This window comes from Vespula vulgaris, chromosome 3 (assembly GCF_905475345.1).
Source record: "Vespula vulgaris chromosome 3, iyVesVulg1.1, whole genome shotgun sequence".
NCBI lineage: Eukaryota > Metazoa > Arthropoda > Insecta > Hymenoptera > Vespidae > Vespula > Vespula vulgaris.
Genome location: NC_066588.1, coordinates 3,365,001 through 3,384,135, shown reverse-complemented (window position 1 = coordinate 3,384,135; position 19,135 = coordinate 3,365,001). Strand labels below are relative to the sequence as shown.

Sequence of the window (19,135 nt, the reverse complement as noted above, 5' to 3'; positions counted from 1 at the left end):
TTACGACACCATCGTCGTGCGGTCAGGAAACATCGGCCGTAAGTCGTAAGTTTCGAAAGGTTCTCCGTTGCCAGGGAAGAATAGTGTAGTAGTGTAATTGTAGAATCGAGTTCCTGAAGTTACGTACCGCTCCGCTCATTATGTCTTTCATCGCGTGGTTCGCGAACACACATATATATACACTTAGCCATTACACATACACAGAGAATAAAGAGAGAGAGAGAGAGAGAGAGAGAGAGAGAGAGAATCTTATAGGCGAACGAGATTTTTCTTTTTTTTTTTCTTATTTCTTATCCTTCATTTTTTTATTATTAATATGATTATTATTAAAATATCGTTGTATAACGTTGTGAGACGTTCGATGAACTCTCAAGCGTGGCTACGATGCGTTAGATGTGAGTTTTAATTTCATAATAGAAAGTCGATCATGTGTTCTCTCTCTCTCTCTCTCTCTCTCTCTCTCTCTCTCTCTCTCTCTCTCTCTCTCTCTCTCTCTCTCTCTCTCTCTCTCTCTCTCTCTCTCTCTCTCTATCTTTTTCTTTCTTTTGAGACTTGTTACTTTTATATTTATTGGTATATGGGTATTGAAATTTAAATAATACATTGTGTAATAATATGCAATATTAATATTAATTGCGTTATGTCATAATAACACGATGCAATATTAATTTTGTTATATCATATATAACAGAATATAATAATGTAATAATATCGGAGTTTATAAGTAATAAGTAAAATGTTAGAATGTTCGAAATGAAAAAATACTAGTGTTGTTTACTGGGATATAAAATATACTAGGAAGTGTTTCGACAAACAAAATGTTTTGTTAGTTATTTAGATATAAAATGTTAAATAATTTTTGAATTAAAAAAAAAAAGAAGAAAGGAAAGAAGTATATTAAGAAATATTAAAATTTATTTTTGTATTATATAAAATTTATTTATTTTTGTACTTACTCTTTTTTCTTCTTTTTTTTTTGTTTTAGATATGAAATATGAAAAATTATGAATTTTAAGAAATACTCTATAGTATTATTTTTATTTACATATATGCAATTTATATACAATTATATATATTATATATATATAATTATATATACATATAATTACATATATATAATTATAAGTATATATTTAACATATACCTAACCAAAAAACTATATCATATACTATATATATATATATAATTATATCGATATAAATACTTCACATAATAATTACACACAATACGTATGCACTCTCTCGATCAATAACAACGTTACGTTCTTTCTTTTTTTTTTCTTTGTCTCTTCTATTCTATTCTTTTCTTTTCTTTTTTTTTTCGTTTACATTATCTCTATCATCTGTTAGAGCGAAAGTCGCGAGGAGAAGATAACAACGACGAGCAGTACGACGGCGACAGCGACAACGGTGATGAGCAGCTCGTCTAAGGGTGCTGCCAGTGTTACTAATAAAACGAAGAAGAAGAAAATCGAGGGGGTAGCTGGTAACGATGCATCCCCTAATCTTACTCCACGTACTAAGAAAACTAAGAAGAGTAAGAAGAGTGATTTAGAAAAGGAGAATATATCTGTGGTAAGTCATATATCCCTCTCTCTCTTTCTCTCTCTCTCTCTCTCTCTCTCTTTCTTTCTGTTTCTCTTTCTCTCTCTTTGTCTTTTTTTCATGTCTTGTTTTTCTTTCTCCTTCGAACAAAAATTATACGTAAGTACTATAGAAGGATACTGTGAGAAAGAAAGACAGAGAGATAAAAAATGAGAGAGAGAGAGAGAGGGAGAGAGAGAGGAAAAAGAAGAGAAGGAAAAGAAGAAACAAAAAAATGTGTTTAAAAGAAACAGAGAAAGAAACAGAGAAAAAAAAGAAAGATGACGAAGAAAAGCAACGTGGGGAGCAACTTTCGTGACAGAAGCGTATTATAATCATCGAATGGTACCGTTAGGGAGATAATTAACAGTTTGGAAATATGTCGTCACGAGATCAGAACCGGAAACGTCCATTTTAATCTTTTAGGAATTTTTGCTTTTATATACGTATATTTATTTATTTATTTATTTATTTTTCTTTTTGAATTTTTAATTCTTTTTTTTTCTCTTCTCTCTCTCTCTCTCTCTCTCTCTCTCTCCCTCTCTCTATCATATTTTTATCTCATTTTTATGGTGAAGTATGTGATAGAGAAGATATAATAGCAATTATTCGGGGCCCAAATATATATATATATATATTATTTCATAATTGAAATATTTAAAAATAATATTCATATTCTTATATACTCTATATTCTTACGTACGATGATAAAATTAACAAAAAAAAGAAACAATTAACACGAGAAAACTAATGGATGGTCTGAACTTTGTTATAAATCAAAATTTGCATGTATTTCAAAAAAAAAAAAAAAAAGAAAAGAAAGAAAAAACTTCTAAATGTCGCGTATTTCTTGCCGTGTACGTGTACGTATGTATGTATTTGTATGCGTGTGCATGTACGCGCTCTCGAGCTGTTCCCTTTTTTTTTCTCTTTTTTTCTTTTTTTTCTTTCCTTTTTTTCTGTCTATCAGAACTCTGATTTGCAAGACGCAAGCATGCATACTGGCTCGAGAATGATCAACCAAGAGACGATCGATTTCTCCGACGAGGACGATCTATCGAACGTCAACGTTAAATCGTTGGTAAGTTATATCGAGAAGAAACTCTCTCTCTTTCTCTATCGATCAATCAATCTATCTATCTATCTATCTATCTATCTATCTATCTATCTATCGATCGATCTATTTATCTATCTATCTTTCTTTCTATCTCTTTCTACCTGTCTATCTTTTTTCTCTCTCACTCTATCAGTTGGATCGATAAAAGTTGACATAGATGTATTGGGAAACGTATCGATTGGGGTCAATAGGTATATATATGTATATGATATAATATATATATATTTTTTATATATATAATTAATTATATATATATATATACGTATACGTATATGTATGATTAATTATATATTATATATGGGTGTGTATATATATATATGTATTGTGATATTATATATATATATTAATTTTTTCAAACTATTTGCTATTTTTGATTGACATTAATGCGCTTCGTATGCATCCAATTTTTAACTTCTTATTTATTATTCACTAACAAATGGGAATCGAGCTTGTTCACAAAATGGTAAAGCTTTTATATTTGTTATATTAATTATGATATATTGTGTAAATGTTATAGTATACTATAATATTAAAACAATTAAAGAATTGAATATTGAAACAAAAAAGAATATTGAGAAATATGAAAAACTTTGTATATAAGGTAACAATTAAATTTGTTTCTAAGAAAGTCCATATATCTTAATTCAAATTTAATTATCTAATATATTTCTGTAACTTCGAAGTTATAAAAAAAAAAAAGAAAATATATATATATATAAAAAGCTTCATGCTACTTTTGTCTCTACGAGCTCGATTATCGAAAAAGAAAATACAGAAGAAAGGATTAATATTAAAAACAAAACAAAAAGAAAAGGAATTAGAAATTATTTGTCGTAGATTTTTCGTCCTTTTTCTTTCGTCCAGTTGTTTACTTTTTTATGTAGCGTGTGCATTCGTTCGTGAGTTTGTTTTTGATTCTATTTTCTTCTTTTTTGTTTTGTTTTCTTTTGTTTCTCCTTTGCATGTGTCTCGAATAAAATTTTCCATGATGTTATGGGGATATTAAAAAGTTTAGACGTAATAAACTTGAGACTACGGCGTGTCTAACGGTGGATTTACTATACACATCTGTTGCGTACATTTTGTGGTTTTGTGCATGTAGACACAGAATTACGTGTCCGAGGCGAATCGTAACGAGCAGGAAAGATCTAACAAGGAACGAATCGCGACCGGTGTCTCTATTAAACAGTTGGTACGTACCGAAAAAAAAAAAGAAATAAAAAAAATAAAATCAAATAAAAAGAAAAGAAACACGAACTTAACTTCTTTATAAAATAATTAACGATTTATTGAACTAACGATAAGTTAATAATTCGGGATATCGTAACAAATTCGTTTCGTACAAACGAAATAAATGGATCAAATTTTATTTCTTATCAAACGGATTCGATTTAAATAGGATAAAATTTTATTTCCTATAAAACGAAACAAAAAATTAGATTTTTGTTATATATCCTGCGTGTGTGTATATGTATATGCATATACATTATATATATATATATATATATATATATATATACACATACATACATACACACACACACACATACATATATATAGTTGTGTGTCAGATCTGTTTTATTATCGATAACAGTGTCGTAGCTTTGGCGACATCTCGAACATGAGCGAGGCTGATCAGGCTACTTTTGGAAGAACAAATTCCGTGGAAATCGAGGAGGTTTGTATTCGATGATTATTCTAAATTCTAAACAAATTTAGACATTTATTAAACGCTTATGAAATTTTCATCTTAGACGAGGTACAAAATATAAGAGCATTATTTTTATTATTATCATTATGATCATCATTATCATCATCATCATCATTATCATTATCATTATCATTATCATTATTATTATTATTATTATTATTATTATTATTATTATTATTATTATTTATTATTTATTATTTATTATTATTATTATTAGTACTACTACCACTACTATTATTTTTCTTAATTATTATTGAATTATTATTTTTGTTCTTATATATATAATATCAGATTTTTTTTCGATGCACTCGTCCCTTTATCTTTGCATGAATCATAAGACTAATTTGTCAATGCTTCGTAACATTTAATTTTAATAATGCCGAATGATATATTTTCTAACATTATATTAATCTCATAGAGTTTTTGATGATATATTTCATAGTTCATTCTTTTTCTCCTTTTTTTTTTTTTTCTTAATTCCTAACTTTTAACTCGAATATATTCGTAATCGATTAACAATTAAGAGATTAAACCGATATTATTATTATTTTCTTTTTTCTTTTTTTTTGACATTTTTGTTGACGTTGTTATTTGATTTCTTTCTTTTTTTGTTCCTTTGCTTTATGCGTCTACGTATATATTTAAATTTGAGAAAGATTTCGGTATAATCTCTCGATTTAGGATCCCCGATTTTGCCCGATTAATCAAAATTCTCGTTGATGGCTTTCGACCATCGTAGAAAGCAAAGTCAATGGGTGATCTGAGAGTATGCGAGCAGGGTTTCTCCAAGTTCTACAAAGACGCACCCGTCTTCGCCGGGGTGTCGGTCAAGGCCCTCGTAAGTACTTTAGTCAAAGCTTCGAAGCTCCGAAAAGAGAAACGACGAGGACGAGGACGAGGACGAGGACGAGGACGAGGACGATATAAGTAATCGAGAATAACTTTCGATTTATACTCGAGCGAGATTTTTTCTTACGATCTATTCTCTTTCCAATTAATTTAAGATAACTGTTAGTTGTAGGATAAAAAATATAAAAGATTGAATATAAAAAATATTAGATATAAAAGATAAATTGTCAATCGGCCAAATTTTTTTTTATTTTAGCACGTATTTATTTGGAAAAGTTCGTTCACTCGTTTACCTTTCTTTCTTTTATTGGATAGATTCTACGAATTTTAATTATTTAGACAAAAAATTACATATTTATTTATTTTAGATCCCTTTTTTTTTAGCAAATATTTTCTTTCTTTATTTTCTCTCTCTCTCTCTCTCTCTCTCTCTCTCTTTTTCTCACTTGTTAGAAAGAATTTTACCTTCCCATTAAAAAATTCTCATTAAATATATATATATATATATATATATATTTCAGATAAAAATTTATTCATCTTCCTTTTTGTTTTTGCCAACCAAAAAATATTATATTATAGTACATAAAAACTCTTTCTCTTACGAAAATTCAAATTACATATCTTTCACATTGGCATCCTTCTATAATCCATAAAAGAAAAAAAAAAAATAATAAAGAAAGCAAAATAAATATATTTCAGGAATATCATCGTACGTAAAATAATTAATTACAAACAAAATAAGTTTGAAGATTTTTAAATAAACGCACACTTCGATCCTGGTCTCTCGTTAGAAATAAAACACCAAGAAAATTATACGTTCCGTATATCTCTATATGCGTATGCACTTATGCGCACATACTTCTCTCTTTCTCTCTCTGTCTCTCTTTGTCTTTCTCTCTCTCTCTATCTCTCTCTCTCTCTTTCTCATTGCCATGGCACGAATGCTGTCTCTCCATTTAAGGAAGGGCCGACTTGATAATAACCTACTACTTACTTCTGCCCTACTTTATGTCAGCGTGTGTAGCACGCTCGAGGAATCGCCTTGCGTACTTACTTACTTACTTACTTACTTACTTACTTACTTACTTACGCCGATTACGAGTTTTTACCTTTTGCGCTTGCACACGCTCCGTTTATCGGTTACCGACCGGTTAAGGATTTCGTCCCGGTCTGTGACATCATTCCGAACCGATCTCTCGCGATTTATATCTTCGGAAGATCGATCATTCTTTCATAATACCAATATACCATAAATTTTCGTTTAACTCGTTAACTCCTCTCTCTCTCTCTCTCTCTCTCTCTCTCTCTCTCTCTCTCTCTCTCTCTCTCTCTCTCTCTCTCTCTCTCTCTCATGCTCTTTCTTTCTTCTTTTTTCTTATGAAAAATTTATATCTCTATCTCTTTCTGTCTTTCTTAAACATATATATATATATATATATATTTAAAAAAGACAAATATATATAATTAATTTATTAGTTAATATAATTTATCTCTAATAATATTTGAAAATAAATAAATAAATTAATTAATATATGTGCATATATATATATATCAATTTATTTATTTATTTTCCTATATTATTAGAAATAAATTTCAATCGTTATCGATTAGAACAGAAATATGTATATATATATATATCTATATTTATTTATTTATTTTCCAATATTATTAGAAATAAATTTCAATCGTTGTCGATTAGAACAGAAATACTTTTAATACTATACCAGAGAATAGATCAAAACAGTAACGTGCCGAAAAGAGAAATCTCCAAAGAATAAAAAAAAATTTTTAATTCACAATTCAAGAAACAGATAGCTACCACTTATAGGTAGACATCAAAGAATTCTTAAAGAAGAATATAGCTTTTGCAGAAATGTTTTTGGATACAATTTTCTATCTTCGTCCTCTTCGACCCCTCGTCGTTCTCTTTCTTCTTTCCTCTTTTGCGTTTTCTTCGTCTTTTAGTACTTCTTCTCTCTCTGTCGGTGCAGTGCTCTTTCTCTCTTTCTCTCTCTTTCTCTCTTTCTCTCTCTCTCTCTCTGTCTCTCTCGATCGTATCTTTTTACCCGTAGACTCTAACCGTAACTTTATGTCGTAACTTTATTGCCATGGGACAAGCCCATGGGACTCGTGTGTAATCTCATTGCTCTTGTCTCAGAAAAGAAAAGAAAAGAAAAGAAAAGAAAAGAAAAAAAAATTCATTTCGTTCGGAAATATTAGCCATGGGGAAAAACTCGTTACACTCTTACGTTCTCGTCTTTTATAAAAAATTCAATGGAACAAACAAACACACGCACACACATACATATATATACATGTATGTATGTATGTATATATGTATGTATGTTCGAAGCTATTTTTTTTCTTCCGACATTTTTAATTTTCCAATTTCTATTTTCTTTTTTTGGAACTTCGAAATAATCTTCATTAAAAAAAAAAAAGGAAATATATGCAAACATTATTATTCTTTTTTTTTCTTAACAATATCAATCATAGTAATTTTTTCTTTTTTTTTCCCCGTTCGAAAAATACGTATCTCCTTCCGTCTTCTTTTTTTTTTCTTTCATTTCTTTTATTTTTCGGAATGTTGGAGTGATCCTTGTAGAAAAAAAAAAAAGAAACATATTGCTGCTCCCCAAGTAGCAAAAGAAAGAAAAATAAAAACAAAAAAAAAATTTACTAAAAATCCAATCGATCGCCTGCACCTTCAGAGAAGAAGAGACCGGAGTGTATCAAGGTAAATGCTTGTTTAAAAAATTGACCACGCACTAACCAGCAGACCGTGTGTTGTTTCATTCTTTTTGTACGATGACTCCCTCTCTATGGCCTATCTGGTGCATGAAACCCTAACCGAAAAAATATTACGAAATCGACCTCCGCAAACGCAGAGGGCTTCCTACTGTAGTTTGGCAAACCTAACAAGCGAGGGTAAAGAGAAGGATCGAATTCTTGGGAGGCCGAGGTTTGAGGTAAGAAGCCTGTGATATGATGATTTGCAAAGTGTTTTGTTTTGTTTTGTTTTGTTTCTTAAATTTTCTTTCCTTTCTATTTTTTTCTTTTTTTTTCATATTTTTTTCCATGTTTTTTTCTTTTTGTACCACTCTCCGCTTCATTCTCTCCCTTATTTTCTTTCTTTTTATTCGTTTTATTTTATTTTATTTTTTTTTACTTTCAGTTTTACTTTTTTCTTCTTTTCGTTTTTCTTTTCGTCCGTTTTCTATTTTTTTCTTTCCTTTTTTTTTTCCTTTTTAACCTAACAGCTTTCTCTTATCTCGCTTTTTTATGCTAGTTTCGAAAGATAAATAGAAGAAGGCTTTTTCATCGTCATTGTCATCTACCTAAGAAAAAATGAAAAGATCATTTTTATATATCATATGATATCATACATCGTTATATCATATATATGTATGTATTTCATATATATGTATTATAGATGGTATGATAAATAATATATATAATATAATATTATATATTTCAGATATTACATGTATCTCATCATACATACATACATACATACATATATATATATATATATATATATATATATATATATATATATATATGTATGTATGTATGTATGTATATGTATATATCTTCTTTTCATCGTAAGAGTAAATCTTTAGCGAATAAATTATATGTATGTGTATAATATATCTAATAATATTTTAATGTTAAGTACATAATATATATTTATCGTATCGTATTGTGTCGTTTTATAATTGTAGTATTTTCGAATGATTCGTAGAGAAACAATCGTTAATATAGATCAGTGCAATATTTTATTGGACTAATTCGAAAAAATGCACGTGCTCGTCAAACGTAATTTTATATATATATATATATATATATTAAATTATTCATTCAAATTAGTAAATGTTGTCCTTTATATTGTGTATGCATATCGTATGTTGTATTTATCGAATAATTGTCCATGTAAATTGTTTTCACAGAAATCTTTATGAACGTTGATTTTAATTTTTTTTTTTTATTTTTATTAATTTATTTTCTTTATCCTTTTTTTTTTCATACACGAAATCGTAAGACAGTTTGTTTAATGAAAAACAACAAGACGAACTTTCACGAACGAAAGTACGATTTTATGATTTTAATTGCAATTGGCATTTTTTCTTTTTTTTTTTTTTTTAAATATTCATACAAATTTTATAATATAACGATCTTTTTCTATTTATTCTATCAATTTCTCCGTCGTATTTACAGAAATCGAGTTTCAACAAGTTCGACGCACTGAGCAAAAAGACGGTTCTCCATGTGCGCTCGGTCGATGCAGGGAAAGTTCAACAACAATTGAACTCCGTGAGTTTGATTTAATTACAAACAATCCAAAAGGGATTACAAATTTTTCAACCATAATTAAAATATTACTTCGAAAATTTTATCAAATATCCTGTCACGAATATTATCGCGAAGAAAAGAAAAAAGGCAAAAATATTTCTAGACAATTTCCAACAAGATAATCGGATAATATAAAGTAAAATCGAATTAATGAACAACAATCTATAATTCTAATTTTAAAATCGAGTAATTGATACTAATCCAATTTAAAAAAAAAAAAAAAAAAAAAAAAAATCAAATGTCATCGTATATACACACATTTGTATATGTAATATTGTATGCGTACCCATATACATATATATATATATATATGTATATATATATATATATGTATCTAGTGTATGCATAAAAATACATACGTTGAGTGTGAAAGTGAAATAAAAGGCGTCTCGCGTAATTGTCGGTTCGGATTGAAATGTTTAGGTGGGCCAAAATGGCGAAGCAAACCAAAATTGCCGGAGTTGCGGCAAGGTCGTGTTCCAAATGGAACAGACAAAAGCCGAGGGTTTGGTCTGGCATAAGAATTGCTTCCGGTGCGTACAGTGCAGCAAGCAGCTTAACGTCGACAATTATGAGAGCCACGAGAGTACGCTTTACTGTAAGCCCCACTTCAAGGAACTCTTCCAACCAAAACCGGTCGAAGAGTCCGACCAATCTGGTAAGTCAGTCAGTCAGTCGACCAAACGGTCGATAAACCGATCGATCGATCCATCAATCGATCGATCGATCAAGATATTTTCATCTTTTGAAATAACGTTTTTCGTTAGTATTAGATCAGGCTATCTTCTAATTTCTTTCTCTCTATCTCTCTCTTTTTATTATTATTATGATTATTAGGATTATTGTGATTATTAGATGTGTCCCTTATTTTTGGTCTTTCTTTATGTTGTCTTTTGATATTTTGTTTTCTTTTTTTTTTTCTTTTTTCTTTTTCCTTTCTTTGTACAATTTCAAGAACTTTGGTTTCAATCGTTAGAAATTTTATAGAAACAAATACTCTCTTTTTCTATATTTATTTCTCTCTATTTATCTATCAATCTATCTATCTATCTATCTATCTATCTATCTATCTATCTATCTATCTATCTACCTATCTATCTATCTATCTATATATCTCTGTCTATGTCTCTCTTTTTCTTCTATCATCAGATCTAATATACATTATTCTTATTTTACAATCTTTCTCTTCTTTCCGCAAACGTAATTTCTTTTATATTTCGTGACGACGTCCACTTTTTCTCCTTTTTCTCTTTTCTTTATGTTTAAAAATAAAGAAGAGTGAGAAAGGAGAATGGTCGGGTAAAAATGGGCAAAGAGGCACTTTTGGATTAACGTAATTACGTACGTGTAAATACAATGATTTAAAAAGACAGAGATAGAGTCAGAAAGAGAAAGAGAAAGTGAGAGAGGGAGGGAGAGATAGAGAAATAAAAGTGAGAGTGAGAACGAGAGAGTTCAAGAGTGAGAGTATGAGAATAGATAAAAGGAATAAGAGAAAGAGAGAGAGAGAGAGAGAGAGATAAAGAGAGAGAAAGATCGCTAATGCGACAAAGAGATGTCTTGTGAACTCCATAGTGCGACCTCGAAAGCCGGAGCTGATCATACGGGAGAACGAGCCGAAAGAGTTGCCGCCCGATGTGGTCAGAGGTAAAGTCCGGTGTGTGGAACACAGTGTGAGCAAAAAATGTGCAAAACCGTTTCTAACTCGTCCGTTCTAACACGATTTTGGATTTTCCTTTTTCTTTTTTTTTATCCCACCCTTTTCTTTTTTGTTTCTTTTTTTTTTATTTTTTTTTTCTTTTTCCTAAGCGTTTTTAATTTCTCTCTTCTTTATTTTCTTTATTTTGTTTTATTTATTTATTTATTTATTTATTTTTGTTTTTATATCTTTTATACACGCGACGCTTCTGAATTAAACGCGATGAGTTTAATAATACGTACGGTACGATGGCTCGTAAAAAAATCTATTTTATCGACCGAGTTTTTCTCTTCTATTTTTTCCTTTTCTTTCTTTCTTTTTTTTATTTTTACTTGTATTTATTTTATTATTACGTCTTCGTTCAATCATTATTAATTCTTATTCTTTTCTATTTTTTTTTTCATTTTTATTATTATTATTGTTATTATCTGCCGTGACAATCGCGTTTTCTTTTTTGAAAGCAAAAACCTATTTTACCGACCGAGTTTTATTTTTCCATTTTTTTTTGTTTGTTCGTATTTATTTTATCATTATGTTTCCTTTGAATTCTATTTTATTTATTATTATTACTTGCTGTATCAATTTTTCAATTTTTCGGGATTGGGAAAACTGTTTTACCGATCGAGTAATATTTTTTTATTTTGTCTTGTTTAAATATAACGAAAGAAAAATATTTCAAGCACTTGTCCATCGTTGCTACTTTTTCTAATTTCAATTACTGTCCTTTTGATTTTCGAATAGAAAATAAATAAAGAATATATTTATCGAGCCATCGTACATTGGCGTAGATAGTGTAATATACTTTTTCTAATCTCACCGTAGTGTGTGTACGTATATACTAATTTCATTAAAATAATTTAAGAATCATTTTTGATGGTGGTAGTCGATCTTTTTTTATCACTTATCCCGTAACGAATAAATGATTGCACAAGCGAAACAAAAATATATCGTCGATTCATGCGAATATTTCATAAGTATTTGATTAAAAAAAAAGAAAAAACAGAAAGAAATAAAAAGAAAAATAAAAAAAGAGAGAGAGGGTGTTCGAACACGACGATAACGTTTTGTTTTTAACGAGCCGCTTATTGTTTTCACATTTAACCAAAATAATAAGGGAGAAGCTTATACGTTTCTTTGCACATGTTTAATATATAACAAATTCATAATATTATTTGACAAATAATTGTATATACAAAAATCGTATATGCAATTAATAAATAAATGAAATTATTGAATCGAATTATAATTGTATCGAAAAAAAAATTTCTATATATTAAAAATAATAACATAATAAAACTATTAACACAATTAACATTAACATCTATATGTTCAAAATTATAACAGGTGTCCAATAGTTTTATTTTTTTTTTTATTTACGTATATATAATGAATATATATAAATAGAAATTCATTATAATTATTATTATTTAACATATATATTTCGTCGTTACGAAAATGTCGTATCGGCTTCCCCCGAAAAATGAATTTTGCATTTTGCTTGCGTACGTAAGTACACGCTGCGTAAAACAAAAGAAAATAAATGAAAGAAAAGAAAATAATATGTGCTGATGGATAAAGGAAAAAATTTCACCCACTAACCGTTAAATGTAATTGCAAGTTAGCCGTTTAAACGGTGGGCGGAGAATCACGAGTGGTTTAATCAAGGTTTTTTCTCGATGCTTTCGAATAATAATCAGAGTGTTGTTGTGTATGTATCACAGGAAATGACAAACGCAGAGATGGGCAAACAAACGCATTCCTTTTTCTTTTTCTTGTTTCTTTTTTTATTTATTTGTTTAGTTCCATTTATAGATATTAATTAAACATTAATAAGGAAAATGACAAAAATATAATTTATATTCTTTAAAAAAAAAAAAAAAAGACAAAATTCTTTAAAAAAATTATTCGCCAAAATATATAGGTTCATTCAAAATTATATTTCGAATCAAATTATCTTATCTAAAAAAAAAAAAAAAAAGAACCCATACGAAATAAATTGTAAATACTTTGGATTGATTAATTGGAATTGTATTAAAAAAAAAATTGCCCGTCTCAATGTTAAAATTCTCGAACGTAAGAAAGAGGGAAGTATTAAAAAAAAAAAATTATAAAATAATAAAAGACCATCTAACAACATAAATAATAATAATAATAATAATAATAATATGTCCGGTAAATTTTCAGCGTCAGATAAACCAGACCTTGGATTGGAAGAGTTGTCAAGTTTGAATGTAAAGTCACGTTTCCAAGTCTTCGAAAAAGCTGGTACGGAAAACACGACGAATGAGATCGAAAGGTCGCCCTCTCAGATAGCCGTGAAGAGATCACCGAGTATTCTCAGCAAACTTGCCAAGTAAGTAAATCGATGTCCTGTTTCGGAAGATCTCTGTCTCTCTCTCTCTCTCTCTCTTTCTTTCTCTCTTTCTCATTATCTATCTATCAACTATCTATCTATCTATCTATCTAATTCTTTTTTTTCTTATGTGTTTCCATAATAGCTTTTGCCACACCTTTATATACGTTACATATGTACTTTACTTGTATTAGTTACGAGGAACATTTCTTCTGTAATTCGATTTAAATCGATTCGTTTCTATATCTTGAAGTGTTTTCTTAAAATATTCAATTAATATCTATTCTTTGTTATTAAATAAAATAAATATCATATATATATATATATATAATATTTATAATATGTATAATATGTTATTACTCTTCAAAATTTTTTACGTTTCTTATTAGAATGTTTTTCGTTAATAACTATGACAAAATTTTATTGCCAGTTAAAATGCAAATTGTAAATAAAATAATAATGTCAAAAAAAAAAAGAAAAATGGTACGAGAGAGAAATTTTTAGAAAAAGAAAAAAAAATAAAAGATTCAAATAAGTTAATAAGAGATGACAATTGAAACTTGCTATATACAATTATACTTATCGTAAAAAAGAAAAAAAAAGAAAGTAACAATTAATTTCAACGATTCATTATCGAAATTTTCTATCAATAATCTCTAATAAAATTTCCTTTAATTATAATAACAAAATAGTACGAACCAAGTTTTATAACATATTTCTTCCGAACGAATAAAATTAAACGAATAAGCACGTAACATCATAATTCAAACTTATACTTAATAAATAATCGCATTGATCGTACGTCATTACAGATAAAACAAATTATCGATTCAAAAAATTTATCAAATTTAACAAAATTTTCTATTGTTTCAAAATGATTGTTTTTATTAAATAACGACAAATGTTTATATATATATATATATATATATATATATATATACGTGTATTACGTATTATATATACGCGTGTGTGTATATATACATATATATAAACAATCTTATCGAGCCGTGACACAGATACGGCAATGCTTTTAAAGGACACACATAGGAGTCTGTAATTTTATTGATCCGACATTTTCTTGGTAATGACGATTTCTACGAACGGCAAACCGATCGTTTACAAGCAACTCATTGCTCGTCGCGTTATTACGACCTTCCGTTCACCTTCTTTCATGTAACTGGACGAATTGACTTCGTTACGATCGAATAAGAGAAAGAAAGAGAGAGAGAGAGAGAGAGAAAGAAAGAAAACATCCGTTCACGATCGTGTGAACGTTAATTGCTGAGAAACGAAATTCGTTCGGTGTAGAAATTTCAATGTAATATTTATATACGAAGGACATTGAAAGAGAAAATCATTAACTTTATGACGCCATTATTCTTCTTTTTGCAATAATTATTAATTATATATGATATTTATTATTAATTATAAATGATATAAAACGTGTAAATGTTTATCTGTTGTATACGTGTATGTATTGTATTTTGTACATTGATTACATGTATATGTGTATGTATGTCAAATTTATTCGATATATATATATATATATATATATTATTATTTAATTTTATTAATACTCGATTTAATTATTAATTATAAATAATGTTTAATTATATACGATGTTAATAACTATCACAAAGATGATATCTAATGTAATGATTCTTGTACATAACATTTTAAATAGAGTCATCATTAGTTGCGTCAAATAGTGATAATTTATAAATTAATCACCATTGTGTACATCGAATCAATTTTGTGTGTTAATTATATGCCGTTGAAAAAAAATTAAAAAAAAAAAACAAAAAAGAATGACGATACTAGAATCAGCAAATTTTGTTGAAGCCGATCAAAGATACTCAGACGTATTACGATCACATAATATAAGTATAAACAAAACGAAAATCTCATGTCGTTAATTATTTACGTCATTTAAAAATTAAATTCCATTTTGATACGTAATAAAAAAATAAATAAATAAAATAAGTAAGAAGAAAATTAAAAAAATGAGGACAAATGAACGCACGAAGGTAAAATCGATGTATGTTTAATATGTTTTGTAATTATTAATGATCGATAAAATGAAAATAACAAGATCGTATTACATATACATACATACATACATACATACATACATAGATTATATACATACATAGATTACATACATACATAGATTACATACATAATACAATATACAAATATAATACATATATAATACACACACATATATATATAGTATTTTTATCATTATATATATATATATAATATATATAGGTAAGATCAGCAATTTTGTTGAGGTCGATCGAGGGAGAGAAATGCTGCGAAAGCAGCGGTCACTTCGAGTTAATGACTTGCCAGTACTGTACGGTGCGGTGCGATACACTGCGGTACGGTGCGGTGCGATTCGGTTCGGTTCAGTGCGGTGCGGTGCCGTGCGACGCGACGCCCGCTACGAAACATGCCACCGAGCAAAGTCTTTGTAACCAGTTTGCACGTTTCTTTGTTCAGGTTCCAAGCAAAAGGCATGGACATCGGGGTCGCGGACGAATCTCTTAATGGAATACCGTACGAAGAATCCAGCGAGAGCGAAGAGGAAGAAGCGGCCGAAGACATTGAAGGTGTTTATATCATTTTTTTATCTCTATTTTTCCTTTTTTAATTTTGATCTACAATGTTTATATAAAGAAATTGTTCTACATTAAAAATATGTTTCTTGAATATAGTAACTCTGTTTTTGTGTACGAATTGATTAATATCAAAACAATATGGTGGTTGTATTCAACTACGTGCTGTATTTTTTATTATATTTTGTTAAATTTTAATAGAAACATATATATATATATATATATATATATATATATATATATATATGTATATGTGTATCTTTTTATTATATATATTTTATTATTTATTATATAATAAAATGAAAAAAATTTTATATTATTTATATACATATAATAATTTATATATATATATGTATGTATATATACATATATACATATATATATATATATATATATGTATATATATATATATTTCTACTGTATTGTATAAAAAAAATTGAAATGATTTATTTGATTATAGAAAATAACAAAATTTTACGTATATTTTATAACAAACTAAATTTAATCTATCAAACCCATAAAATTTCGAATAGAAAGAGAAATGTATATATCTTTTTTGTGATATAAGAGAGAAATTTATATCTTCCTTTTTTTTTTTTTCTTTTTCCTTTTTATTTCAGAGGTGGAAACCGAAATCGTGAAAGCGAAACGTACGACTCGCGAACGTCCGATAAGTTTCTCCAAAATGGATGATATAAAGAATCGATGGGAGAGTACCAGTCAACAAGGAAGACGCGAAGTTCAACGGGAAGCCAGGAAGGAGGAGATTGCTGGAATACGTTCGAGACTTTTTATGGTGATTATATTAATAAAATATTTATTTATTACTATTATTATTATTATTATTATTATTATTATTATTATTATTATTATTATTAATTTTTCTTTTTATTTATGAACGTCAGCAATAACGTAGGAGATATTACATGAAAAAATAAATTAAATTTGCTTCATTAAAAAATATTTTTCAAGACTGCATATATTTTTTGTCTCTGTAAAACAAAATATTTTTCACAGTTCAAAAAGAATCAAAAAAAAAAAAGAAGAAGAGAGAAAGAGAAAGATCGTGCGAAGGCATTTTTATTAGAATTAATTTTAATTATATTTGAATGAGTTTTCTTTTATCAGAAAAAAAAAATCGCACATTTTCTTTCTTTTCGTCTTTTCTTCTACACTTTTCTATAAAATCATATAGAAAAAAAGAATACTGCTTCGTGAAAAAAAGAAAAGAAAAGAAAAGAAAAGATCTCTTTTTTGTCTTCCATCTTTAAAAATACTTACGACGAGATCAATTCGTAAAAATTTCAGAGTAAATCGTACGTAATTAACGTATCTACGTTTAGATTATAATTGGATAAAGAATTATGTTAAAACGAACGTCTGATAAAAAGGATCAATGATAACATCTGACGTTTTGAGATCGCAAGAAGCAAAAGAACAAAAACAAAAAAAAAGAAAGCAAAATGAGAAAAGAAAAGATAATAAGTGCACGTTAAAGGGATACGTTAACCATTGAATGTAATTGTTTCAGGGCAAACAAGGTAAAATGAAGGAAATGTACCAGCAAGCGGTTGCCGGAAGCGAACGGGTAACGAAGATAAACGCCGCGGAAGAAATCCAACATTCGACCCACGCTCGTTCTATCAAAGAGAGATTCGAAAGAGGAGAACCTATCGCCGCGTCGGACGATGAAACCGACAGCAAACCAAAACCGGAGAAGGCCGACGAAGAGGTCATCGCTGCTGGTAATTTTTTTTTTTATTCTTTCATATATATATATATTTTTTTTCGATAATTACTTACTCGAAAACGAATGGTCACTGTATTGTACATAAATCTACGATATGTATTATTTATAATGCAATTTTCTATTTTATCTTTTTCATTACGTTCTTTTTTTTTTTTTTTTTTTTTTTTTTTGAATATTTTAGGTATAAGCAGAAAATCCCGATCGCTTTTCCTAGAACTTGACGCTTCAGCAGCAAAGACCGGACGTCCTGTCACTCCGGTAAATCCAAAAACACCAGCTGACGCGCCGAGGCGTGCGCGTGACGTAAGTTTTTTTCCTTTTTTTTTTAATTATTTTCTTTTTTATTTTTTATTTATTTTTTTGTTTTGTTTTTGTATTGTTCTGTTCAATTCATTCAAGGAATATTCATCATCGGAGAAACGATGTTAATTGCTTCGATAAGTCGAATGATAATTTCGAAAGGGTGGACCGAAGTCAAAATTTCTGGACAAATCGAATTTTGGGATATCGATTAATTTTGTGTGACTAATACTATATTGTAATGTAATTTACTATAATGTTGATTACATGGAATAAGAGGAGATTAAGTGGATTTGTATATATACCTGGATTTTATATATATATATATATATATATATATATATATATATATATAGTATAGATAAAGTTTATGTAGTTTGTAGATAGGATATAAATGCAATATGTACACTATATATATGTATAATCAACATATATTGTCTATCTATACTTTATGTAAGATATTATTTATATCTAGATTGTACATACAATATAGATAACATTTATATAGATCATAGATACAGTATGATCTATGACAAAGTACATATACATATGTAATTTATATACAAAGTATAGATTGAGTATAGATTAAATAAATCATACATAGAATATAGACAAAATACACATTATAGTAAATTGCATTAAAATAAAACAATAAGAAATAAAAATAGAAACTATACAGAAAATTATAATACACTTCAATATCCTAATATTACAATAAGATATAATATCATAAAATAAGAATATACATTCATTAACACTATAAATAACATATAAATTTAATCAATATAAAATTCATTGA

General features: G+C 28.2%; 1 protein-coding gene across 18 annotated transcripts in view; it reads left to right on the top strand.

Annotated features, from left to right (window-relative positions):
- The window catches only part of LOC127062425 (myb-like protein X), a 101,340-nt gene that overhangs the window by 57,505 nt on the left and 24,700 nt on the right, over positions 1-19,135 (top strand). For 7 of the 18 annotated variants that reach the window (XM_050990633.1, XM_050990628.1, XM_050990627.1 and 4 more), the window contains 14 exons: positions 1,350-1,574; positions 2,554-2,664; positions 3,803-3,892; positions 4,295-4,378; positions 5,151-5,249; positions 8,149-8,229; positions 9,479-9,574; positions 10,037-10,271; positions 11,189-11,260; positions 13,497-13,665; positions 16,171-16,280; positions 16,907-17,082; positions 17,818-18,031; positions 18,218-18,339. In XM_050990633.1, the coding sequence (XP_050846590.1) occupies positions 1,350-1,574; positions 2,554-2,664; positions 3,803-3,892; positions 4,295-4,378; positions 5,151-5,249; positions 8,149-8,229; positions 9,479-9,574; positions 10,037-10,271; positions 11,189-11,260; positions 13,497-13,665; positions 16,171-16,280; positions 16,907-17,082; positions 17,818-18,031; positions 18,218-18,339 (1,884 nt within the window). The remainder of the gene's footprint in view (positions 1-1,349; positions 1,575-2,553; positions 2,665-3,802; positions 3,893-4,294; positions 4,379-5,150; positions 5,250-8,148; positions 8,230-9,478; positions 9,575-10,036; positions 10,272-11,188; positions 11,261-13,496; positions 13,666-16,170; positions 16,281-16,906; positions 17,083-17,817; positions 18,032-18,217; positions 18,340-19,135) is intronic. The other 11 variants (XM_050990626.1, XM_050990625.1, XM_050990624.1 and 8 more) reach the window with 11 other exon arrangements.